General features: G+C 49.4%; 1 protein-coding gene across 2 annotated transcripts in view; it reads right to left on the bottom strand.

Annotated features, from left to right (window-relative positions):
- The window catches only part of EIF2A (eukaryotic translation initiation factor 2A), a 102254-nt gene that overhangs the window by 46495 nt on the left and 29093 nt on the right, over positions 1-26666 (bottom strand). For both annotated transcript variants that reach the window (XM_075340758.1, XM_075340759.1), the window contains exons 5-7: positions 15429-15528; positions 7566-7648; positions 7104-7177 (exon numbers count right to left, since the gene is read on the bottom strand). In XM_075340758.1, the coding sequence (XP_075196873.1) occupies positions 7104-7177; positions 7566-7648; positions 15429-15528 (257 nt within the window). The remainder of the gene's footprint in view (positions 1-7103; positions 7178-7565; positions 7649-15428; positions 15529-26666) is intronic.

The raw sequence follows: 26666 nt of genomic DNA on the forward strand, positions 1-26666 counted from the left end.
CTGCACCGGCAGTTGCTTTTAATAAAATATGAAAGTGTTTAAGAAATAAAACAATAAAAGTCAATTAAAAAAAACCCAAAACCTGACATTTTCAAAAATAATTCCACAGTACTTTTTTTTCTCTGCTCCTTTGGTTATTTCAAGATTTGGAATATGTTTTTCATTTTGCCAAAGAAATCATTTATTTCATTGCTCTTGGAGGAACTCTAGCTTGGAAGACACTGAGGAGACGTAGTTGGCAATGTTGCCGCAAGATGAATCTGTGATTTGTGTTATTCAATCCGGAAAAAAAAAATAAAACAATCTTGAGGCCAAAAAGACAAATCACTTTTTTAACTTGTGTAGATGTGCTGTAGCAAAGACCAAGAGCAAAATCATATAAATAGAAAAAAAAAAAGTTTCCGTAGTCCGAAACCATGTCAGAGATAATGGAAACTGCTGCTCCAGTTGTACTGCCATACCTTAGCACTAAAGGTGAAGTTGGGTTATATCATTAGATTAATTTTCTATATTTTAGCACTTGAACAAGTCTTAATGGCACTTTACACGCTGCGATATCGATACTGATATCGCTAGCAATCGTACCCGCCCCCGTCGGTTGTGCGTCACGGGCAAGTCGCTGTCCGTGGCGCACAACATCGCTAACACCCATCACACGCTTACCTGCCCTGCGATGTTGCTCTGGCCGGCCATCCGCCTTTCTAAGGGGGCGGGTCATGCGGCGTCACAGCGACGTCACACGGCAGCCGTCCAATAGAAGCAGAGATGAGCGGGACGTAACATCCCTCCCACCTCCTTCCTTCCGCATTGCCGGTGGATGCAGGTACGGTGATGTTCTTCGTTCCTGCGGTGTCACACATAGCGGTGTGTGCTGCCGCAGGAACGACAAACTACCTCGTTACTCACCAGACAACGATATTTGGTGTTTGGACGACCTCTCCAAAACCAAAGATTTTTACCACTTTTGCGATCGTTGTAGGTCGCTCGTACATGTCACACGCTGCGATGTCGCTAACGACGCCGGATGTGCGTCACAAACACCGTGACCCAGACGATAAATCGTTAGCGATATCGCAGCGTGTAAAGCCCCCTTTAACACATCAGTTTTTTGCCATCAGGCAAAATCCGGCAAAAACCTGAAAAAATGGATCCGGCGTCTGTTGCTGCCGGATCAGTTTTTACCCCCATAGACTTCTATTAGCGCCGGATGGCTTTGCGTTCCATCCGGCTTTTGCCGGATCTGGCAAAATTTGCTTGTCTGGTAGCCGGATGGAACGCTGAGGGAAACGTTTTTTTGTCTCCGACGCAAAAACACATTGCGACGGATCCGTCGCCGTACGGCGTGTTTTATAATGGAAGCCTATAGATGCCGGATCCGGCATAATGCGGCAAAAAAACGGACACAGCCGCCAGATTCGTTTTTTTGAACTGAGCATGCTCAGTATCACAACGGATCCATCAAAAAACTGAAGGAATTGAGGGAAAAATCTGATGCAACTGATCCATTTTTTTCGCCGGATCCGTCGCATCAGTTTTTACACCGGATTGTGCCGGATGCCAAAAAACTGATGTGTGAAAGCAGCCTTAAAAGATTCCAGAACTGAAATGTCATCAATATCATCATGGGAATGGGGCTGAGCTTTAGCACAAGGCACAGCACCATCTAAGGGCTTAACCAAAGAGCACAGCGCCATCTAATGGCTTATTCATAAAGCACAGCGCCATCTCAGGGCTAAGGCTGCTTTCACACATCAGTTTTTTTGCCATCAGGCACAATCCGGCAAAAACGTGAAAAAACTGATCCAGCGTCTGTTGCTGCCGGATCCGTTTTTCCCCCATAGACTTCTATTAGCGCCGGACTGTGCCGGATGGCCTTGCGTTCCAATGGAACACTGAGGGGGAACGTTTTTTGTCTCCGGCGTGTTTTATAATGGAACCCTATGAACACCGGATCCGGCAAAAAATGGATACGGACGCCGGATCCGTTTTTTTGAATTGAGCATGCTCAGTATCACAACAAATCTGTCAAAAAACCTGAAGGAACTGATGGAAAAAACTGATGCAACTGATCCGTGGTTTTTTCGCCGGATAGTGCCTGATGGCAAAAAACTGATGTGTGAAAGCAGCCTTATTCACATGACCATATAGAAGGCAGATTTTTACATTCCATCTTACATTCACCTTTCCCAGCAGTCTCACAGTCATGTATGGCAATCTTCGTTGGGTCAGGTCGAGAACTGCAGTGTAACACAAACCTTAACCCCATAGCGACGGCCTAACGTCTCAAGACGTCGGAAAAACAGGGTACTTATTCTGTTCCGACGTCTTGAGACGTCAGGCCGGAAAAAGCTTGTAGCGCCCCCCAGTGACGAAAAATCTCGGGGGTTTCAGCTACCGGAGGTAGCTGAGACCCCCAAGATTATGAATCGGGGTGTTTTTTTTGGACCCCGTTAATGCGATCGCCGGTATACACCGTATACCGGCGACAACATTAAAAAAAAATAAATGGCCGGTAAAATTGATTTATTTCTCATCTGACGTGATCAAACATGTCAGATGAGAAATAAATATGAGCCCTTAGTGCCCCCAAAGCCCCCGGTACCGGAGAGTCCCCCCACCACCCCTACCCCCCCCCTCCGGAAAATCCAAGATGGCGCCGACGCGCGCTGAAAACTCCCGCCGCCGCCGGCTCTGCATTCATTTCCCTCCGATCTGAAATGATCAAACATTTCAGATCGGAGGGAAATGTCCTCCCCCTGACCCCTCCTCCGGTCCACCGGAGATCTCTGGTCCCCGGAGCCCCCTCCGGTCTCCAGAGCCGCCTCTCCCCTCCCCCCTCCGGAGCGTGGAAGATGGCGGCCGCATTCATCCTGCACTTTCTGCCGCATGTGACACGTCACATGCGGCAGAAAGTTGTCCCCAGGTCCCGCCGTCGCCGTCGCCCCCCCCCCAGCCCCCGGTTTTACGTTACCTGGCTGCTGGTGCTCCTGCTCCGGCCCCGCGATCACAGCACGCCGCCTCCTTCTTGAAAGCTGACGGCGCATGCGCAGACAGCGGCTGTCAGCTGGATCCCTGCAAGCAGGGATCCTGCTGACGTCGCTACTGCACAGGCTACTCCACTGTGGACCGGGGGAGGGTGAGTGCGGTAATCTGCAGTCACACTCCTCACATGGAGAGACTGCTGTTCTAGAAAATGGGGGGTACGTTCTGTGAGCGTGCCCCTCATATTCTAGAATGAGGTTACTGCAGGTCACTCTGCCCTAGGTTGGACCGGGGCAGTGTGAGTGCAGTATTCTCAGATTACTGCACCCACACTGCTCTTGGAGAGCTTGCTCTTCCAGAAAATGGGGGATACGTTCCCTGAACGTGCCCCCCATATTCTAGAAGATCCAGAGTCGGCGTGGGACCTCCAAAATGGATTACAGCGACCGAAATTTATTTATTTTCAATAAATTGGTAAAAGAGGAATGTTTCGGGGAGTTTTTTTTTCAAATAAATTTTTTTTTTGTCTTTATTTTTTTCTATTACTTGACTGGGTTAGTAATGTCGGGTATCTGTTCAGATGCCGTGACATCACTAACCCCAGGGCTTGATGCCAGGTGACATTACAGCTGGTATCAACCCCATATATTACCCCGTCTGCCACCGCACCAGGGCGCGGGATGAGCTGGAGCGAAGCGCCAGGATTGGCGCATCTAATGGATGCGCCACTTCTGGGGCGGCTGCGGCCTGCTATTTTTAGGCTGGGAAGAGTCCAATAACCATGGCTCTTCCCACCCTGAGAATACCAGACCCCAGCTGTCCGCTTCACCTTGGCTGGTGATCTAATTTGGGGGGGACCCCACGGTTTTTTTTTTTTTTAAAAAACGCCTGGGGAGCCCTCCAAATTGATCACCAGCCAAGGTGAAGCTGTCAGTTGTGGTTTGCAGGCTACAGCTGTCTGCTTTACCCTAGCTGGCTATCAAAAATAGGGGGGACCCCACGTCGTTTATTTTAATTATTAATTTTTTGGGGGGCTAAATACAAGGCTAGGCACCCTTTAGTGCCACATGAAAGGCACTAAAGGGCGCCAGCTTAGAATATGCAGTGGGTGGGACGTTATATTTGTTTGACATCTATCCATTCATCCATTGTAGCATTTTAGGCTGTGTGCCCACGATCAGGGTTTGCAGCGTTTTGGGCGCAGAGTGTTTTCCCTGCGTCCATAACGCTGCGTTGTGCAGTAGAAGCACAGTGGAAGGATTTTTAGAAATCCCATGCCCACTGTGCTTCTCTTCTCCGCAGCATACACTGACCTGTGGTGCAGCTTCCCAAGCCTCCGCATGTCAATTTATGCTGCGGAGATGAGTGTTCTCTGCAGGTAGCATAGAGCTCCACAGCGGCCTGAACCCAAATCGTGGGCATGGGCAGCTGCGTTCTCCCGTGGACAACACTCACATCTCTGCAGGAAGGCTGACACTGTGTACTAGACGCCGTGTCGCTGGATCATGGCCACATAGCCTAAAAGTGAGACATTTGTTGCTACAGCAACATTTTTGTGAAGTACCTGTGGATTCAAAATGCTTACTATACTCCTGAATAAAATCCAGTTTCCAAAATGGGGTCACTTGTGGGGGGTTTCTAATGTATAGGTACCCAAGGGGCCCTGCAAATGTGACATGGTGCCCGCAATTTATCTCAACTTTTCCAGAATTCAAATGGTGCTCCTTCCATTCCAAGCCCTCCAATTTATCCAAACAGAGGTTTTTGGCCACATGTGGGGTATCCCTGTGCTCATAAGACATTGGATAAAAACCTGTTGGGTCCACGGTTTGTTGTTGTCTCTTGAAAAAGTGAGAAATTTGATGCTGAAGCAACATTTTTGTGAAAAAAATGAAAATTTTCAATATGGCAACCTAAGCTTATCAAATTCTGTGAAGTATTCGTGGATTCAAACTGCTCACTATACACCTAGATAAAAGCCTTGAGGTGTCTTGTTTCCAGAATGGAGTCACTTGTGGGGGACAGCCACTGTTTAGGCACCTCAAGGGCTCTCCAAATGCAACCTGGCGTCCGCTATTGATTCCAGCCAATTTTGCAGTCAAATGGCACTCCTTCCCTTCCGAGCCCTGCCATGCGCCCAAACAGTTGATTTCCACCACATATAAGGTATCGCCAAACTCAGGAGAAATTGCACAATAAATGTTATGCTGAATTTTTTCCTTTTACTCTTGTAAAAAAAAAAAAGCTACCTGGTTGAAATAACAATTTTGTGGTAAAATTTTTTTTTTTTTTTTTCATGGCTCAACGTTATAAAATTCTGTGAAGCACCTGGGGGTTCAGGGTACTCACCAAACATCTAGATAAATTCCTTGAGGGGCCTAGTTTCCAAAATGGGGTCACTTGTGCGGGGTTTCTGCTGTTTAGGTACCTTAGGGGTCCTCCAAATGTGACATGGTGCCCGCAATCTTTTTCAGCCAAATTTCCTTTCCAAAATTCAAATATTGCTCCTTTCGTTCCAAGCCCTCCCATTTGTCCAAACAAAGGTTTCAGACCCCATGTGAGGTATCACCGCGCTCATAAAAAAGTGGTTAACAAACCTTGAGGTCACATTTTTGGAATTACCTCTTGAAAAAGTGAGAAAATTGATGCTAAAGCAACATTTTTGAGAAAATTATTAAAATTTTCAATATGACAACGTAACGTTAACAAAATCTGTGAAGTACCTGTGGATCTAAAATGCTCACTATACCCCTAGATAGAAGCCTTGAGGGGTCTAGTTTCCAAAATGGTGTCACTTGTGAGGGGTTTCTTCTGTTTAGGTACCTTAGCGGACCTGTAAATGCAACATGGTGCCCGCAATCTATTTCAGCCAAATTTGCTTTCCAAAATTCAAATATTGCTCCTTCTGTTCCGAGCCCTCCCATTTGTCCAAACAGAGGTTTCTGACCACATGTGGGGTATCGGCGCGCTCATAAGAAAGTGGGGAACAAGTTTTGGGGTCCATTTTGTTGTGTTATTTCTTCTAAAAGTGAATAAATTTGGGTTAGAGCAACATTTTTAGGTAAAATTTAATTTTTGCTTTTTTTCATTCCACATTGCTTTTGTTCATGTGAAGCACCTGAAGGGTTAATAAACTTCTTGAATGTGGTTTTGAGTACTTTGGGGGGTGCAGTTTTTATAATGGTGTCACTTTTGGGTATTTTCTGTCATCTAGGCCTATTGAAGTCACTTCAAATGTGATGTGGTCCCTAAAAAACTGGTTTTGTAAATTTTGATGTAAAAATGAGAAATCGCTGATAAACTTTGAACCCCTCTAACGTCCTAACGAAAAAAAATTTTGTTCCCAAAATTGTGCTGATGTAAAGTAGACATGTGGGAAATGTTATTTATTAACTATTTTGTGTCACAGAAATCTCTGGTTTAACGGTATAAAAATTCAAAAGTTGAAAATTGCAAAATTTTCAAAATTTTTGCCAATATTCAATTTTTTTCATAAATAAACGCAAAAAATATTGTCCTAAATTTGGTACTAACATGAAGTCCAATATGTGACGAAAAAACAATCTCAGAATCACCGGGATCCGTTGAAGCGTTCTAGAGTTATAACCTCATGAAGTGACACTGGTCAGAATTGCAAAATTTGGTCTGGTCATTAAGGTGAAAATTAGCTCCGTCACTAAAGGGTTAACATACAGCCTCTGTATGATCGTGTGAATAAGCCCTAAAGATGAAACACTATGCCAGGCTTACTCTGATGATGGGGCTCACAATCATCCTAAGGGTAAGACATCATTGTGTTACACTTTGATAATTCATTTAAAGAAATAAATTTGCACTTCCATTCATATTTTATACACATACAAAAACAGAAGCTATTTGTTCACTGGCAGCGTTATATACATTAGCAATTATGTAATAAAAGTGTGTATATATACATACATACATACATATTATACATATTATATATATATATATATATATATATATATATATATATATATATATATATATATATATATATATATATATATATATATATATATATATATATATATATGTGTCTAGGTCAGTCTAGGGATGTAGACGTCAGATTAATATTTACAGAGCATGATAAAGTATACCTTGCAGGGATGCTCTCCAGGTGACAACTCAAAGTCACTGACTTTCTGTAAGTGCAATTTATTTGCAATGGTATCTGACAAAAAAATGGCAAAACATAGAATCATTGAAATCATAACTGGACACCGCAGTTTTCAATATAAAGTTTTACACCCAAAATATTGTTATCCCGAAAACGTAGAGCTGCGTCATGCTCGACCTCCGCTCTCTTCATTGGAAATAGCCGATGCTGTAGTCAGCATTGTAATGCGGTCCCATATGGAGAGGAGGACGAGCATGTGCATCTCTGCTCCATTCACAATGGAAATTAACCTCTAGAAGTAACTGGAATAGGGTGACCACTGAAACAACAGGTTCTAGATACTGCTAAAGGAATCTTTAGAAAGGACATAGGCTACTTTATACAGGTTCATCAACTGAAACCTACAGCGATCAGCTAAGAAATGCAATAGCCATGATCATACCAAAATTGTTGTTTTCAAAGAAGTGCACTTCATTATTCACATTCCTGGCACAAATCTTCTCATCTACAGACCAGCGAGGAGCCCTAGAGGAGATACAGCTTAAGTCAGACATGCTATTCTCACATCATGAACCGTAATGCAGTAGATGCGATCTCTCTCTATATACAGTCATGGCCAAATGTTTTGAGAATGACACCAAAATTATATTTTCACGTGATCTGTTGCCCTCTGGTTTTTAATTGTGTTTGTCTGATGTTTACATCACATACAGAAATATAATTGCAATCATATTATGAGTACCAAAAGGTTCTATTGACAGTTCGAATGAGTTAATGCAGCAAGTCAATATTTGCATTGTTGACCCTTCTTCAGGACCTCTGCAATTCTCCCTGGCATGCTCTCAATCAACTTCTGGACCAAATGCTGACTGATAGCTGTCCATTCTTGCATAAGCAATGCTTGCATTTTGCCAGAATTTGTTGGTTTTTGTTTGTCCACCCATCTCTTGATGATTGCCCACAAGTTCTCAATGGGATTAAGATCTGGGGAGTTTCCAGGCCATGGACCCAAAATCTCTGTTTTGTTCCATGAGCCATTTAGTGATCACCTTTGCTTTATGGCAAGGTGCTCCATTATGCTGGAAAAGGCATTGTTGGGCGCCAAACTGCTCTTGGACAGTTGGGAGAAATTGCTCTGGGAGGACATTCTGGTACCATTCTTTATTCATGGCTGTGTTTTTAGGCAAGACTGTGAGTGAGCCGATTCCCTTGGCTGAGAAGCAACCCCACACATGAATCGTTTCAGGATGCTTAACAGTTGGCATGAGACAAGACTGGTGGTAGCGCTCACCTCTTCTTCTCCTAATAAGATGTTTTCCAGATGTTCCAAACAATCGAAAAGGGGATTCATCTGAGAAAAAGAGAATTTTGTTACTTACCGTAAATTCTTTTTCTTATAGTTCTGTATTGGGAGACCCAGACCATGGGTGTTTAGCTTCTGCCTCCGGAGGACACACAAAGTACTACACCTAAAAGTGTAGCTCCTCCCTCTGAGCTTATACACCCCCTGGTAGCCAGTCCTAGCCAGTTTAGTGCAAAAGCTGAAAGAGAATAGCCACCCACAAGTAGAACCGAGTAAGAACCGGAACAACCAGAGACTCTGTCCACGACAACAGCCGGTGATAACACACGGAACAAGAAAATTGCCAACAGGCAACAGGGAGGGAGCTGGGTCTCCCAATACAAAACTATAAGAAACAGACAAAATTCTCTTTTTCTTTATCGTTCCTTTGGGAGACCCAGACCATGGGACGTTCCAAAGCTGTCCCTGGGTGGGAATAACCAGAAAAAACTAAGAAGTAGGCGGAGCCTAACTTCACAAGTGGGCGACAGCCGCCTGAAGGATGTGTCTGCCCAAGCTCGCATCTGCCGAAGCATGAGCATGCACTTGGTAGTGCTTCGAAAAGGTATGCAGGCTAGTCCAAGTGGCAGCCTGACAGACTTGTTGAGCCGTAGCCTGGTGCCTAAAAGCCCAAGAGGCACCGACAGCGCTGGTCGAGTGTGCTTTGATCCCCGGCGGGGGAGGCACCTGAGTACTCTGGTAGGCGTCCGAAATGGTCGATCTAATCCAACGGGCCAAGGTCGGCTTAGAAGCAGAGAGACCCTTGCGCCGCCCTGTGGTTAGCACAAAAAGAGAGGTGCACCGCCTAAGCGCAGCGGTGCGAGCCACATAAATCCGGAGAGCACGCACCAGATCTAGAGTATGCAGCGCTTTCTCAAAGCGATGAACAGGGGCCGGACAGAAGGAAGGTAAGGAAATATCCTGGTTAAGGTGGAAGGGAGAGACCACCTTAGGAAGAAAGTCCGGGGTCGGACGGAGAACTACCTTGTCTTGGTGAAAAAGCAAAAAAGGTGACTCCGAGGAGAGCGCAGCCAAATCAGAGACTCTCCTGAGAGAAGTTATGGCAACTAGAAAGGCCACCTTTTGAGAAAAACGATACAAAGAAACCTCCTGAAGAGGCTCAAAGGGGGGTTTCTGCAATACCGTGAGGACCAAGTTAAGGTCCCAGGGATCCAAGGGCCGCCGATAAGGCGGAATGATGTGAGACGCACCTTGCATGAAGGTGCGGATCTGAGCCAGCCGGGCGAGACGCCGCTGGAACAGCACTGATAGAGCTGGGACTTGTCCCTTGAGAGAGTTGAGGGACAGTCCTAGCTGCAGACCGGACTGTAAAAAAGACAGAAGGGTCGGCAATGAGAATGGCCAAGGAGAATGGCCGGAAGAGCGACACCAGGACAGGAAAATTTTCCAAGTCCTGTGATAGATCTTGACGGAGGAAGACTTACGGGCCCGAGTCATAGTGGAGATGACTTCAGGAGGAATACCAGAAGCCGTCAAAATCCAGGACTCAAGAGCCACGCCGTCAATTTGAGTGCCGTAGAATTCGGGCGGAAAAACGGACCTTGCGAGAGCAGGTCTGGACGATCCGGAAGATGCCACGGCATCTCCACGGACAGTTGGAGCAGGTCCGGATACCAAGCTCGCCTGGGCCAGTCCGGTGCAATGAGGATGACTCGACGGCCCTCCATTCTGATCTTGCGCAGTACTCTGGGCAAGAGAGCTAGAGGGGGAAACACGTAGGACAGACGAAACTGGGACCAGTCTTGAACCAGAGCGTCCGCGGCGAAGGCCTGAGGATCGTGGGAGCGAACCACGTAAACCGGAACCTTGTTGTTGTGACGGGATGCCATTAGGTCCCGACCGGAGTGCCCCACTTGCGGCAGATTGACTGAAACACTGCCGAGTGCAGGGACCACTCGCCACCGTCCACGGAGTGACGGCTGAGATAATCTGCCTCCCAGTTTTCTACGCCAGGGATGTGGACTGCGGATATGGTGGACTTGGAGTCCTCTGCCCATTGAAGAATGCGTTGGACCTCCAACATTGCCAGGCGGCTGCGTGTCCCGCCTTGGTGATTGATGTAGGCAACCGCTGTCGCGTTGTCTGACTGGACTCGAATGTGCCTGCCCGCCAACAGGTGGTGAAAGGCTAGGAGAGCTAGAAGCACAGCTCTGGTTTCCAGCACATTGATTGAAAGGGCTGACTCGGACGGAGTCCAAGTGCCCTGAGCTCTGTGGTGGAAATGTACCGCTCCCCAGCCGAATAGGCTGGCATCCGTGGTGAGAATCACCCAGGACGGAGCCAGGAAGGAGCGCCCTTGGGACAGGGAGATGGGTCGAAGCCACCACTGAAGAGAGCCCCTGGTCCGTGGCGACAGAGCCACTAACCTCTGTAAGGAGGAAGGCCGCTTGTCCCAACAGCGGAGAATGTCCAGCTGCAGAGGACGCAGATGGAACTGGGCAAAGGGAACCGCCTCCATGGAAGCCACCATTTGACCCAGCACCTGCATCAGGCGCCTGAGGGAATAACGGTGGGGCCTCAGGAGAGAGCGCACCGCTAGCCGGAGAGACTGCTGTTTGATTAAGGGCAACTTCACCAGTGCCGGCAAAGTCTCGAACTGCATCCCTAGGTACGTGAGACTCTGGGTCGGAGTCAGAGTGGATTTGGGAAGATTGACAATCCACCCGAATTGGGCTAGGGTGACGAGAGTGAGCGAAACACTCCGCTGACAGTCTGCGCTGGATGGACCCTTGACCAGAAGGTCGTCCAGATAAGGAAGCACTGCTAACCCCTGGAGGTGCAGGACCGCAATCACTGCCGCCATGACCTTGGTGAATACCCGAGGGGCCGTGGCTAACCCGAAGGGGAGAGCCACGAATTGGAAATGATCCTCTCCTATCGCAAAACGTAACCAAGGCTGATGTGACACTGCGATTGGCACATGTAGATAGGCATCTCTGATGTCGATGGACGCCAGGAACTCCCCTTGGGTCATAGAGGCAATGACTGATCGCAGAGACTCCATGCTAAAATGCCGCACCCGAACATGCTTGTTGAGAAGCTTGAGATCCAGGATGGGCCGGAAGGTACCGTCCTTTTTTGGAACTAGGAAGAGATTTGAGTAAAAACCTCTGAACCGTTCCTGAGCGGGAACTGGGACAATCACTCCGTTTGCCTGCAAGGACGCCACGGCCTGCGAGAAGGCGGCGGCCTTGGAGCAGGGGGGAGTTGAGAGAAAAAAATCTGTTTGGAGGGCTGGAAGAAGACAATTCTATCCTGTAGCCGTGAGATATGATGTCTCTCACCCACTGATCGGAGACTTGCTTTAACCAAGCGTCGCCAAAGTGGGAGAGCATGCCACCGACTAAGGACGTGGCTGGAGCGGGCCGAGAGTCATTAGGAAGCTGCCTTAGTGGCAGAACCTCCTGCGGTCTTCTGCGGACGCGCTTTTGGGCGCCAGTTGGATTTCTGATCCTTGGCTGAGTTAGCGGACGAGGCGGAAGGCTTAGAGGATGACCAGTTGGAGGAACGAAAGGAACGAAACCTCGATTGATTCCTACCCTGGGCTGGTTTCCTGGTCTTGGTTTGTGGCATGGAAGTACTCTTCCCGCCAGTAGCTTCTTTAATGATTTCATCCAGCTGTTCACCAAACAGCTGTGAACCAGCAAAAGGGAGCCCAGCAAGAACCGTCTTGGAAGAAGCATCTGCCTTCCACTCTCGAAGCCACAAAATCCTGCGGATAACAAGAGAATTAGCTGAAGCCACCGCAGTGCGGTGAGCAGCCTCATGCATGGCAGACATGGCATAAGATGAAAAGGCTGAAGCCTGAGCAGTTAAGGTAACCATCTCAGGCATAGATTCCTTGGTGAGGGAATGCATCTCCTCTAGAGAAGCAGAGATGGCTTTGAGAGCCCACACTGCTGCAAAAGTCGGGGAAAACGCGGCCCCCGCAACTTCATACACAGATTTGGCCAGAAGGTCAATCTGACGGTCAGTGGAATCCTTAAGTGAGGTGCCGTCAGCCACCGACACAACGGTCCGGGCTGATAGCCTAGACACCGGAGGGTCTACCTTTGGGGAGTGAGACCACTCCTTGACCACCTCAGGTGGAAATGGAAACCGGTCATCAGAACCACGCTTTGGAAAGCGTTGGTCAGGGCAGGCCCTGGGTTTGGTCACAGCGGTCTGAAAACTGGAGTGGTTAAAGAACACACTCTTCACTCTCTTAGGCGAGGTAAACTGGTGCTTTTCTGCCAAAGAGAGTTGACACTGGCGGATTGAGATCCAGCACAGAATTAATAGAAGCAATCAAATCACTAAGATCTGAGTCACCCTCAGAGAAATCGATGGGATACATAGCCTCCGAGCCCCCAGTGAGGGCATCCTCCTCATCTTGAGAGTCAGCTCTTGAGACAGAGCCGTGGGATGGGGAGGAAACCCTGCGCCTTCTCTTAGAAGGACGGGGTCTGGGATCAGATGATGAATCCTCCGTGAGCTCTGATGGACGGAGATCAGAGGATAGGAGTCCTCTGTCAAGAGTATTAGAGGCACCATGTGAGGGGGGCTGATGCATATTCATCAAAGTCCTGGACAAAAGTCCCATGGACTCAGCAAATGACTGGGATATGGACCTAGAAAAGGACTCTACCCAGGCTGGGGGTTCAATCACAGGTGCAGCAGCAGCCTGAGAGACCACTGGGGGTGAGACTCCAGGCTGTGGCACCGCCAAGTTAGAGCAACCATCACAGTATGGATAAATGCTCGGCTCAGGCAGCAGGAGCTTACATGCAGAATAAAGCTTTGGAGCCTTGCTCCTTGTGTGAGACATGCTGCTGGAGTGGGGGCTTTGCAGAGAATGAACCCCAGGGAGAATATACAGAGGTCCACAACCGGAGACCGGCTGTGGCTTACCAGACCGCTGAGCGCGGTGTTGTGTGCCCTCCAGATCCCGAAGCCCGGTCCTCCAGAGCGCAGCACCTCAGCAGAGATGCAGAATGCAGGATGTCCCAGAGCAGAGTGAACTCTGCCTGAGAAATGGCCGCCGGAGCGAAGAGAGGGGGCGGGACTAGGGGCGTTCCTATAAAAGAGCGGGAACTGGAGGGCTATAGAGACCTGCCGGGAAGGAGGAACGCCCCAGCAGTGGGGAGTGTCCCTCCCCTGTGTAGAACGGCCGCCGGGAGGAGCCGAACCTGTCCCTCTGCATGAGTGACATGCGAGGGCAGGAAAACGAAACTAGGCCTCCGGCGAAGCCGGGGCCTAAATTTAAGTGGCGAGGCCGACAAGCAGGCACCATCGGCGTGGTTCTCGGGCAAAAGCTGGAGAACCCGCCGGAAAAGTTAAAAACAAACAATCACATACAGCATACTCTCCCCTTACAATAAAGAACCGGGACCCCCAACATAAACGTCTCAGGTACTTAGCTGCTGAGACGCAGGGCCATGTCCCTGGGGATGAGTGCTCCGGTCCAACAGAATCCTCAAGGGGCTGTGGATGGAGACCGGACTCCTGCCAGGCATGGAGACCGTGCTGGCTCCCACTTCAAGCCAGAGCCCAGAAGGGATGGTGAAGGAGCGCGGCATGTAAGGCTTCAGCCTTGTAAATCAACCTTAACAAACACCGCCGACACAGTGGGGTGAGAAGGGACATGCCGAGAGTCCAGACATGGACCCGCTTTTCTTCAAACTCTTTCCAAAAGTCAAACAATCAGATGAGAATGCATGTGTGGATGTATGACCTCCTGAACACAAAGCGATAAACTGGCTAGGACTGGCTACCAGGGGGTGTATAAGCTCAGAGGGAGGAGCTACACTTTTAAGTGTAGTACTTTGTGTGTCCTCCGGAGGCAAAAGCTAAACACCCATGGTCTGGGTCTTACAAAGGAACGATAAAGAAAATGACTTTACCCCAGTCCTCAGCAGTCCACTCCCTGTACCTTTTGCAGAATATCAGTCGGTCCCTGATATTTTTTCTGGAGAGAAGTGGCTTCTTTGCTGCCCTCCTTGAAACCAGGCCTTGCTCAAGCAGTCTCCGCCTCACAGTGCGAAGCACTCACACCAGCCTGCTGCCATTGCGGAGCTAGCTCGGCACTGCTGGTAGTCCGATCCCGCAGCTGAAATAGTTTTAAGATACGGTCCTGGCGTTTGCTGGTCCTTCTTGGGCGCCCTGGAGCCTTTTTGGCAACAATGGAAGCTCTCTCCTTGAAGTTCTTGATGATGCGATAGATTGTTGACTGAGGTGCAATCTTTGTAGTTGCGATACTCTTCCCTGTTAGGCCATTTTTGTGCAGAGCAATGATGGCTGCACGTGTTTCTTTAGAGATAACCATGGTTAACTGAAGAGAAACAATGATACCAAGCACCAGCCTCCTTTTAAAGTGTCCAGTGGTGTAATTCTTACTTAATCATGACTGATTGATCTCCAGCCCTGTCCTCATCAACACCCACACCTGTGTTAATGGAACAATCACTAAAACGATGTTAGCTGCTCCTTTTAAGGCAGGAATGCAATGAAGTTGAAATGTGTTTTGGGGGTTGAAGTTCATTTTCTTAGCCAATATTGACTTTGCAAGTAATTGCTGTTAAGCTGATCACTCTTTATGACATTCTGGAGTATATGCAAATTTCCATTAGAAAAACTCAAGCAGTAGGCTTTGTAAAAATTAATATTTGTAGCATTCTCAAAACTTTTGGCCATGACTGTACATACACACACACATACAATCTACAATATACAGTTTATAAGCTCTCACGAGCAGGGTTGTCTGTTTTCCCTCTAATTATTGTATTTTCTATAACTGTTATTTGTTTGCATATGATCCTCCTGAATTGTAAAGCGCTGCGGAATAAGTTGGCGCTATAGAAATAAAGATTATTATTAATTATTATTATTATCCTTAAGGACATATACTTTTCAACCTCTGTAGTTCTGTCAGATCATTGCAGCTATTACTTCTCAGATACGCACCAGTTCTCCATCTTCTTCTGAATGAATGACTTCACACATTTCCCTGTTTTCACATCATATAGCTGAAGGTTAGGGACTCCTGCTGCACCATCTTTTCCAGCTGTGATGAAAACAGAAAATGGGTAAAGTTTTGCTATTAAACTGAAGAAATATTTTACAAGACATGGACAGCGATAACAAGGCCTTCTTAGGCTATGTGCGCACGTGTGCGCTCTGCACCGCACCGAAAAGGTGCGCTTCAGAGCGCAGCTGAAAAGCTGCGTTCTGAAGCGCATGGTGCCGGAGAGAACTTGCGCTCTGCCTGCAGCTCCTGCCATAGACAGAGCAGGGGCTGCCGGCAAAGCGCACGGAAGAAGTGACATGTCACTTCTTAGAACGCAGCGATTCGGGCAGCAGCCGAAGCGCTGCGTTCTAATATGCCACGTTCGCACGGCCCCTGCACAATCTCCATAGATTGTGCAGGGGACGCAGGACGCATGCAGTTACGCTGCGCTACAAAGCGCAGCGTAACTGCATGAATTACACACACGTGCGCACATAGCCTAAGGCTATGTGCGCACTAGGCGTTTTTGCCGCGTTTTTAGCGGCGTTTTTTACCGCGTTTTTGTGCTGAAAACGCAGTGACATTGCTTCCCCAGCAATGTCAATGGGTTTTCAGAAGTGCTGTCCTCACACAGCGTTTTTTTTTTAGCTGCGTTTTTGTGGTGACCACAAAAACGCAGCATGTCAATTATTTCTGCGTTTTCCACTGCGTTTTTCACTCATTGAATTCAATGAGATGTTAAAAACGCAATGAATAACGCATATAGCCGCGTTTCTATGACTAAAAACGCAGCTATACACGCAAGGGGTGGGCACTACAGTGACGTGTACAGGAAGAGGATTCCTTCTGTTGGTAAACACAGAAGCGTGAATCCTCCCGGTACCGTCACCGCTGCCTCCACCTCCCGTCCTGTGCATGTCAGCTCCGTGCTGCGCCATGTCTGGGCGGGAGGTGGAGGCAGCGGCGAAAAACAAAGTGAACAGTAGAAAAAAAAAAATGTCATATACTGACCTGTCCGCAGGGTCCCGGTGCCATGCCCGCTCCCATCTCCTCCCGGTCCCGCCGCTCTGGCTGTGTACAGTCTCCCCGGGGCAGGACCTTGCTTGCAGGACCTGGCGGTGGATCACCTGATGCAGTCACCTGACGCATCAGCTGATTGTAGTCTCGCCGGCTTTTTCGCGCCCGGCCGGCTATCAGCTGATCCTGCCGTCAGGGGACTTCATCAGCTGATCACCGGCAGCTCTTGCAGCGATCGTATAGGATCAGACTCCTGTCCAATCGATCGCTCCAGGAGCTGCCGGTAGTCAGCACATAAGTGAGTATGTATTTTTTTTTTTTTTTTTTCTACTGATGCATCAGCTGATTGTATAATCGGCTTTTATACAATCAGCTGATGTGTGATGGGATTCAGGCACTTGATCCTGACATCATCTGATCGCTCTGCCTTCCAGCAAACCGATCAGATGATATTGGATCCTGATTGGACGGCGCGGGACCCTGACCCAGGATTACTGCGGAGGGGGGTTTATTTCAATAAAGATGGAGTCACTAATTGTGTTGTGTTTTATTTCTAATAAAAATATTTTTCTCTGTGTTGTGTTTTTTTTTTATCATTACTAGAAATTCATGGTGGCCATGTCTAATATTGGCGTGACACCATGAATTTCGGGCTTAGGGCTAGCTGATAATATACAGCTAGCCCTAACTCCATTATTACCTAGCTCGCCACCCGTCACCAGGGCAGCTAGAAGAGTTGGATACAGCGCCAGAAGATGGCGCTTCTATGAAAGCGCCATTTTCTGGGGTGGCTGCGGACTGCAATTCGCAGTGGGGGTGCCCAGAAAGCATGGGCACCCTGCACTGTGGATTCCAATCCCCAGCTGCCTAGTTGTACCCGGCTGGACTCAAAAATTAGGCGAAGCCCACGTCATTTTTTTTTTTTAATTATTTCATGAAATAATTAAAAAAAAAGGGCTTCTCTATATTTTTGGTTCCCAGCCGGGTACAAATAGGCAGCTGGGGGTTGGGGGCAGCCCGTACCTGCCTGCTGTACCCGGCTAGCATACAAAAATATGGCGAAGCCCATGTCATTTTTTTTTTCTTTTTGGGCAAAAAACTGCATACAGTCCTGGATGGAGGATGCTGAGACTTGTAGTCCTGCAGCTGCTGTCTGCTCTCCTGCATACACTAGTGAATGGAGGATGCTGAGACTTGTAGTTCTGCAGCTGCTGTCTGCTCTCCTCCATACACTAGTGAATGGAGGATGCTGAGACTTGTAGTTCTGCAGCTGCTGTCTGCTCTCCTGCTTACACTAGTGAATGGAGGATGCTGAGACTTGTAGTTCTGCAGCTGCTGTCTGCTCTCCTGCATACACTAGTTCTGTAGCTGTCTGCTCTCCTGCATACAATGAACATTTTGAAGAAGGAAATGACATCAGACCTTTTTTTTTTTTTTTTTTTTTCATCAACAATCTTTAATGGCATTGTGCACTGATTAAAAACGCAGTGAGCAAAAACGCAGCAAAAAACGCACCAAATCGCGGCAAAAACGCATGCGTTTTTGCCGCGTTTTTTTAGCCGCGGGTGCGTTTTTTAGACAAAAACGCACATAAAAACGCAGCGTGAAAAAAACGCCTAGTGCGCACATAGCCTTAGGCTACATGCGCACACTGCTTTTTTTGCTACGTTTTTGGCTGCAGTTTATTTGTCAGAACTTTCTGACATCTGACTTCCCAGCAAAGTCTTTGAGAAGTCAGATTTGCTGTGCGCACATTGCAGTTTATTTGTCAGCGTTTTATTTGTCAAAAATTTGTGACAAAAAAATGCAGCATGTTCATTTTTCCTGCGTTTTTGTCAACATTTGTCACAAAAACGCAGCAAAAACGCAGGTTATGAAAAACGCACCGAAAACGCAGCAAAAACGCACCTATAATTACAAGCATTTTTTGTGACATTTCCAGGCTCTCTCTGACAAGGTGCAGTTTTGGCTGCAGTTTGTGAACACAAAAAGATGCTGCGTGTGCATGTAGCCTAAGATGGCTTTTAAGGCTACATGCGCACGCTGCGTTTTTTGCTGCGTTTTTGGCTGCAGTTTAGTTGTCAGAACTTTCTGACATTTGACTTCCCAGCAAAGTCTATGAGAAGTCAGATTTGCTGTGCGCACATTGCAGTTTATTTGCCAGCGTTTTATTTGTCAAAGGGTTGTGACAAAAAAAAAATGCAGCATGTTCATTCTTCCTGCGTTTTTGTCAACATTTTTCACAAACGCAGCAAAAACGCATGGTGTGAAAAACACACCAAAAACGCACCTAAAATTACATGCGTTTTTTGTGACATTTCCAGGCTCTCTCTGACAAGGTGCAGTTTTGGCTGCATTTTGGCTGCAGTTTGTGAACACAAAAAGATGCAGCGTGCGCATGTAGCCTTAAACTGTATCATTTATGGCCTGTCACACCTCTGGGACACTTATCTAACCCCAGGATAAGGGTGCATCAGTTCTGCCCCACCTGGTATAGTGCCCACCGAATCCAGAGGATTGCAATATCTCCAGAACCTGACATATCAGACATTTTTGTCACGTCCTGTTAAAATGTCAAAACTGTTCAAGATTGTATTACGCCTTTAAAGGAGTCGTCCACTACTAGGACAAGCTCTTCTCATTCAACATGTTTGTTCCCATTAAAATAAAAAATCTTATACTGACCTCCCATGCCGGCACAGGTTCCAGCGGTGTCAGCACACTCTCTCCTGGGGTTGTTACGTCACGACAACGCCTTGCTCAATCGGTGCTGACTTCTCTCGCCCTGTCTTTGGACGTATCAGTAATTAGTAGGACTTGAGTGGCAGCCGCAGCTCTACCTACCAATTGATTACTTATACGTCTGAAGGCAGGGAGATGGTAGCTGGCACCGATTGGGTACAGAATTGTGTGAGCACCGGAAGAGCAAGCGCCGGCGTTGCTGAACGGCGACAGCCCAGGAGGAGAGTATAAGCTGTTTTATATTAATGGGGGCAAACATGGGGCATGAGAAGGAGTTGTCCAAGTAGTAAACGAAGGGAATTTTGTTACTTACCGTAAATTCCTTTTCTTCTAGCTCTTATTGGGAGACCCAGACGATTGGGGTATAGCTACTGCCTCCGGAGGCCACACAAAGCACTACACTAAAAAGTGCTAGGCCCCTCCCCTTCTGGCTATACCCCCCCGTGGTATCACGGGTTCTCCAGTTTTAGTGCCAAAGCAAGAAGGAGGAAAGCCAATAACTGGTTTAAACAAATTAACTCCGAGTAACATCGGAGAACTGAAAAACCGTTCAACATGAACAACATGTGTACCCGCAAACAACAAAAAAAAAATCCCGAAGGACAACAGGGCGGGTGCTGGGTCTCCCAATAAGAGCTAGAAGAAAAGGAATTTACGGTAAGTAACAAAATTCCCTTCTTCTTCAGCGCTCTATTGGGAGACCCAGACGATTGGGACGTCCAAAAGCTGTCCCTGGGTGGGTAAAGAAATACCGCATGTTAGAGCTGCAAAACAGCCCTCCCCTACGGGGGTGTCACTGCCGCCTGCAGGACTCTTCCACCTAAGCTGGCGTCCGCCGAAGCATAGGTATGCACCTGATAATGCTTGGTGAAAGTGTGCAGACTGGACCAGGTAGCTGCCTGGCACACTTGTTGAGCCGAAGCCTGGTGTCGTAATGCCCAGGACGCACCCACGGCTCTGGGTGAGTGGGCTTTTAGCCCTGAAGGAACCGGAAGCCCCGCAGAACGGTAGGCCTCTAGAATTGGTTCTTTGATCCATCGAGCCAGGGTGGCTTTAGAAGCCTGCAACCCCTTGCGCGGACCAGCGACAAGGACAAAAAATGCATCGGAACGGCGCATGGGCGCCGTGCGGGAAAAGTAGATTCTGAGTGCTCTCACCAGATCTAACAAACGTAAGTCCTTTCCATACCGGTGAACCGGATGAGGACAAAAGGAAGGCAAGGATATATCCTGATTAAGATGAAATGAAGATACGACCTTAGGGAGAAACTCCGGAATGGTGCGCAGCACTACCTTGTCCTGGTGGAACACCAGGAAGGGAGCCTTGGATGACAGAGCTGCCAGCTCAGACACTCGCCGAAGCGATGTGATCGCAACGAGAAACGCCACCTTCTGTGACAGGCGAGAAAATGAAACTTCCTTCAGAGGCTCGAAAGGCGGCTTCTGGAGAGCAACTAGTACCCTGTTGAGATCCCATGGATCTAACGGCCGCTTGTACGGGGGTACGATATGACAGACCCCCTGTAGGAACGTGCGCACCTTAGAAAGACGTGCTAGACGCTTCCGAAAAAAACACGGATAGTGCCGAGACTTGCCCCTTAAGGGAGCCGAGCGACAAGCCCTTTTCTAACCCCGATTGCAGGAAGGAAAGAAAAGTAGGCAATGCAAATGGCCAGGGAGACCCTCCCTGAGCCGAGCACCAAGTTAAGAAAATCTTCCACGTTCTGTGGTAGATCTTAGCAGAAGTGGACTTCCTAGCCTGTTTCATGGTGGCAACGACCCCTTGGGATAATCCTGAAGACGCTAGGATCCAGGACTCAATGGCCACACAGTCAGGTTCAGGGCCGCAGAATTCCGATGGAAAAACGGCCCTTGGGACAGTAAGTCTGGCCGGCCTGGTAGTGACCACGGTCGGCCGACCGTGAGATGCCACAGATCCGGGTACCACGATCTCCTCGGCCAGTCTGTGGCGACGAGTATGACGCGGCTGCAATCGGATCTGATTTTTGCGCAGTACTCTGGGCAAGATTGCCAGAGGTGGAAACACACATGGGAGCCGGAACTGCGACCAATCTTGCACTAAGGCGTCTGCCGCCAGAGCTCTGTGATCGCGCGATCGTGCCATAAATGCCGGGACCTTGTTGTTGTGCCGAGACGCCATTAGGTCGACGTCCGGCACCCCCCAGCGGCGACAGATTTCCTGAAACACGTCCGGGTGAAGGGACCATTCCCCTGCGTCCATACCCTGGCGACTGAGGAAGTCTGCTTCCCAGTTTTCTACGCCCGGGATGTGAACTGCGGATATGGTGGATGCTGTGTCCTCCACCCACATGAGGATTCGCCGGACTTCCTGGAAGGCTTGCCGACTGCGCGTCTCTCCTTGGTGGTTGATGTATGCCACCACTGTGGAGTTGTCCGACTGGAGTCGGATCTGCGCTCTTTCTAGCCACTGCTGGAAAGCTAGTAGGGCAAGATACCCTGCCCTGATTTCCAGAACATTGATCTGAAGGGTGGACTCCTGCTGAGTCCACGTCCCCTGAGCCCTGTGGCGGAGACAAACTGCTCCCCACCCTGACAGACTCGTATCTGTCGTGACTACTGCCCAGGATGGGGGTAGGAAGGATCTTCACTGTGACAATGAGGTGGAAATACGCCACCATTGCAGAGAGTCCTTGGCCGTCTGGGAAAAGGAGACGTTCCTGTCCAGGGGGGTTGACTGCCCGTCCCATTGGCGGAGAATGTCCCATTGAAGTTGGCGCAGATGAAACTGCGCAAAGGGAACTGCCTCCATGGCTGCCACCATCTTCCCTAGGAAGTGCATGAGGCGCCTTAAGGGGTGCGACTGGCCTTGAAGGAGAGACTGCACCTCTGTCTGCAGTGAACGCTGCTTGTTCAGCGGAAGCTTCACTATCGCTGATAGAGTGTGAAACTCCATGCCGAGATACGTTAGTGATTGAGTCGGTGACAGATTTGACCTTGCCAAATTGATGATCCACCCGAAAGTCTGGAGAGTCTCCAGCGTAACATTCAGGCTGCGTTGGCATGCCTCGAGGGATGGTGCTTTGACGAGTAGATCGTCCAAGTAAGGGATCACCGAGTGTCCCTGAGAGTGCAAGACTGCTACCACTGCTGCCATGATCTTGGTGAACACCCGTGGGGCTGTCGCCAGACCGAATGGCAGAGCTACGAACTGAAGATGGTCGTCTCCTATCACAAAACGTAGAAAACGTTGGTGCTCCGTAGCAATTGGCACGTGGAGATAGGCATCTTTGATGTCTGTTGAGGCAAGGAAGTCTCCTCGAGACATTGAGGTAATGACGGATCGGAGGGATTCCATCCGGAACCGCCTGGCGTGCACATGATTGTTGAGCAGTTTTAGGTCCAGAACAGGACGGAAGGAGCCGTCCTGTTTTGGATCCACAAAGAGATTGGAGTACAAACCCTCGCCCTCGTTCCTGAGGGGGGACAGGGATCACCACTCCTTCTGCTCTTAGAGCGTCCACCGCCTGCAGCAGGGCATCTGCTCGGTGGGGAGGTGGGGCCGTTCTGAATAATGGAGTCGGAGGACGAGAACAGAACACTGTCCTGTGCACGTGAGCACAATGTCCGTCACCCACCGGTCTGTGACCTGTGGCAGCTAAATGTCGCCAAAGGCGGGGGAGTCTGCCATCAACCGCGGATGCGGAGAGAGAGAGAGAGAGCTGAGAGTCATGAGGAGACCGCCTTGGTAGCGGTTCCTCCGGCTGCCTTCCTTGGGCGTGATTGAGCCCGGCCGGAATCTGAGCCCGTCTGAGGTTTTGTAGCCCTTTTGCACGAGGACAATTGGGACCTGCCCGAGCTTGGGAAGGACCGAAACCTCGACTGTACTTTTAGGACAGTTTTAATAGGGTAAGTCGCAGTGCAGACATTGCGGGGTTACGGACGCCTCTGCGGTACAGATGTACATGTGCTCAAGGCCAGCTGCGCAAGAACAGCTGAACAGGTTAGGTTGCCTATACGGCTGTGAATGCCGTGGCAACCGACACGCCGATAGCCTCCTAGACAGATTTCAACCAGAGTCCATCTGTCTGTGAATGGCAACTTTAAGTGAAGCCCCATCTCCAGTGCAACTATGTCTCTAGACGCAAGCCTGGAGATTGGAGAATCCACCTTTGGACCCTGGGTCCAGCGCTTGACCACGTCAGGGGAAAAGGGATAACGTGTATCTTTAAAAAACGTTTGGAGAAAACGCTTATCTGGTAAGCGTGGTGTTTCTGGACTGCTTCTCTGAAGTCAGCGTGGCCAGAAAAATACTCCATATCCGTTTGAGATACTGAAAAGGGACTTCTCCTGCTGTGAAGCTGACTCCTCCACTGGGGGAGCTGAGGGAGAAAGATCCAACCTTCCATTGATGGACGCTATAGGATCATTCCGTATGGCGTTACCATCCGGTGTATCCGGATTGAGAGCGATGTCAGGATCAAAGTCCTGGAGAGCTGCCTTATCATACAGAGAGTCCTCCTGGGACCCCCCGTTCCAAATGAGGTTGGTCAGGAAGATTGCCCATGGCCTGTCTGGACTGCAAGTCTCTATCTTATGACAATATATCTGTCGAAACTGCAACTCCGTCCCTGTCCTTGGACAGGGTTGACAGGAGGTTTCTTTGGCCACGACTAGTAGAGACCCCGGCAGACGAAGTGCTAGAGACCCCGGCAGACGAAGTGCTACAGGGGAGCATGCACACAATGGGACGGTGTCATGAATAGCATCCCATGTAGTAAAAACAGCACTGAAAATCTGTGTTGCTTTTTTGCCGCTGCCGACTAGCCATCTAGAAGTATATAGCCAAGAATGGTGACCGTACAGTGCAATGTATAGCATACAAGCATAAAGTACAAATGAACACTGCAGCACAAGCAATACAAGCAGCATAGAAGCCTATGCCCTGGCACCCCTGCTCTTCTGCTGCTGTAGACTAGTCATCTAGGGGAATATAGCCCAGAAGAGTGACCATACAGTGCGATGCATAGCATACAAGCACAAGTACAAATGCACACTGCAGCCCATGCAATACAAGCAGCATAGAAAAAAACCTGTGCCCCAGCACCCTTGGTTTTCTGCTGCTGTAGTCTAGCCATTCCAGGAGAATATAGCTAAGACTAGCGACTGTACAGTGCAATGTATAGCATACAAGCATAAACACAAATGAACACTTCAGTACGTGCAATACAAGCAGCATAGAAAGCCTGTGCCTTAGCACACCTGCTTTCCTGCTGCTGATGTGTCGCTCTCCAAGCGGGCATATAGCGACCTATGCAGTTAAAATACACATGTACACACTGCAGTATATATTGGGGTCAGCACTATGTGTGCCGCTTACCGCCCGCCTATAAGCGGGTGTATGGTCGCCATAGTCCCCGAAAGTCCGAGCTCGTACTGCAGTAATGGCTGCCGGCGTCTTCCCCAGCTCGTGGGAGGAGGGGCGGGCCGTGGGCGTGCCCCAAGTCAGAGCGGGAATCCGGCGTCCGACAGTGTGATTGCTCAGCGCCTGTCCCCTTCCCTGAGTGACAGGGAGGGGGCGGGAACGAAGCGGCACTAGGCCGCAGAAGCCGGGGACTGGATTTATAAGCGCCGCCGCCGTAAAAGCGCGGTCGGCGCCCAGTCCCCGGCGAACTACAAGTCCCAGCCGCGCCGCCGCTCCCGGAGCGTCCGGCGCGGTAGTTCCCAATACACAAAGTCACTCAGCAAAGCTGCAGTGACTGTAACCCTTTACTGTCCCCGGCGCACTAGCACACCCAGCAAGTCTGGAGTGTGCTGTGTCTGTGTGTCCGGGGACACAGAGTACCTGTAATGGTGCAGGGCCATGTCCCTGAACGGTACTCCAGCTCCGTATCCAGCAGGTTCAAATGGGTCTGTGGATGGAGCCCGGCGTCAGAGCTTTGAGGCCGGCAGGATCCCACTTCCTCAGAGCCCCTCAGGGGGATGTGGAAGGAAAGCAGCATGTGGGCTCCAGCCGCCGTACCAGCAATAGGTACCTCAACCTTACAACACCATCAACGGGTGAGAAGGGAGCATGCTGGGGGCCCTATATGGGCCCTCTTTTCTTCCATCCGAAATAGTCAGCAGCTACTGCTGACTAAAATCTGTGGAGCTATGCATGGATGTCTGACCTCCTTCGCACAAAGCTTGAAAACTGGAGAACCCGTGATACCACGGGGGGGTATAGCCAGAAGGGGAGGGGCCTAGCACTTTTTAGTGTAGTGCTTTGTGTGGCCTCCGGAGGCAGTAGCTATACCCCAATCGTCTGGGTCTCCCAATAGAGCGCTGAAGAAAACACCTTTAAGTATCAAGGAGCATGCCAAAATAAAACCAAAATGAATAACTAAAGTGCTATTGTTTCATTTATTAGCTACGGTTACTATAGGACCTACAGTATTGTGGACAAGTTTTAAGCAAGTTTGGGGGAAAAAAATACTAGAAAGTAAGAATGAATTCAATAAAAGTGTTAATTTATTTTTATCAATTACCAAAATGCAAAGTGAATGAACAAAAGAGAAAATCTTATTAATATTTGGTCTGACCATCCTTTGCCTTTAACCCCTTAACGACCTTGGACGTACTGAGTACGTCATGGTCACATGGTGCTAAACGACCCATGACGTACTCAGTACGTCCTGGCGAAATCGCGGTCCCGGAGCCCCGGGGAGTGAAATTTGTTTACCTAAACGGTGGATTCGGGAAGGAGGGGACCTCTGCCTGACCTCAGGAGGGGTGGTGCCTCCTCCCCGAACCTACAGAGGCTGTGATTGGCTGACGAACGCCGCTCAGCCAATTACAGTCACTGTAATGTGTCAGCCATTGAAAATGGCTAACACATTGCAATCCAGCCATAATCAGTGCTGCTGTAGCACTGATGACTGGCTGGAGCTGGGTGAACTTTGTTTCACCCGCCCCCAGCTCTGATTGGAGAGACCGGCCTTGTGACCGATCTCTCCCAATCACTGTGGATCTTGTGCCGTCACCGCTACCCTCAGCTTCACTCCGTCCGTGAAAGCTGATGAGAGCGGTCGCTGCAGGTGCCCATCGGTAAGTTATAGCACCCCCCCCCCCCCGATCCCCCGCCGAGATCCCCCGCCGCTCCCCGCCGAGATCCCCCGCCGCTCCCCCGCCGCTCCCCGCCGAGATCCCCCGCCGCTCCCCGCCGAGATCCACCGCCGCTCCCCGCCGAGATCCACCGCCGCTCCCCGCCGAGATCCACCGCCGCTCCCCGCCGAGATCCACCGCCGCTCCCCGCCGAGATCCACCGCCGCTCCCCGCCGAGATCCACCGCCGCTCCCCGCCGAGATCCACCGCCGCTCCCCGCCGAGATCCACCGCCGCTCCCCGCCGAGATCCACCGCTGCTGTCCCTGGTCGCCACGCCGCTTTACACGCCGCTGTCCCTGCCCGCCACGCCGCTG

This window comes from Anomaloglossus baeobatrachus, chromosome 3, assembly GCF_048569485.1.
Source record: "Anomaloglossus baeobatrachus isolate aAnoBae1 chromosome 3, aAnoBae1.hap1, whole genome shotgun sequence".
Lineage (NCBI taxonomy): Eukaryota > Metazoa > Chordata > Amphibia > Anura > Aromobatidae > Anomaloglossus > Anomaloglossus baeobatrachus.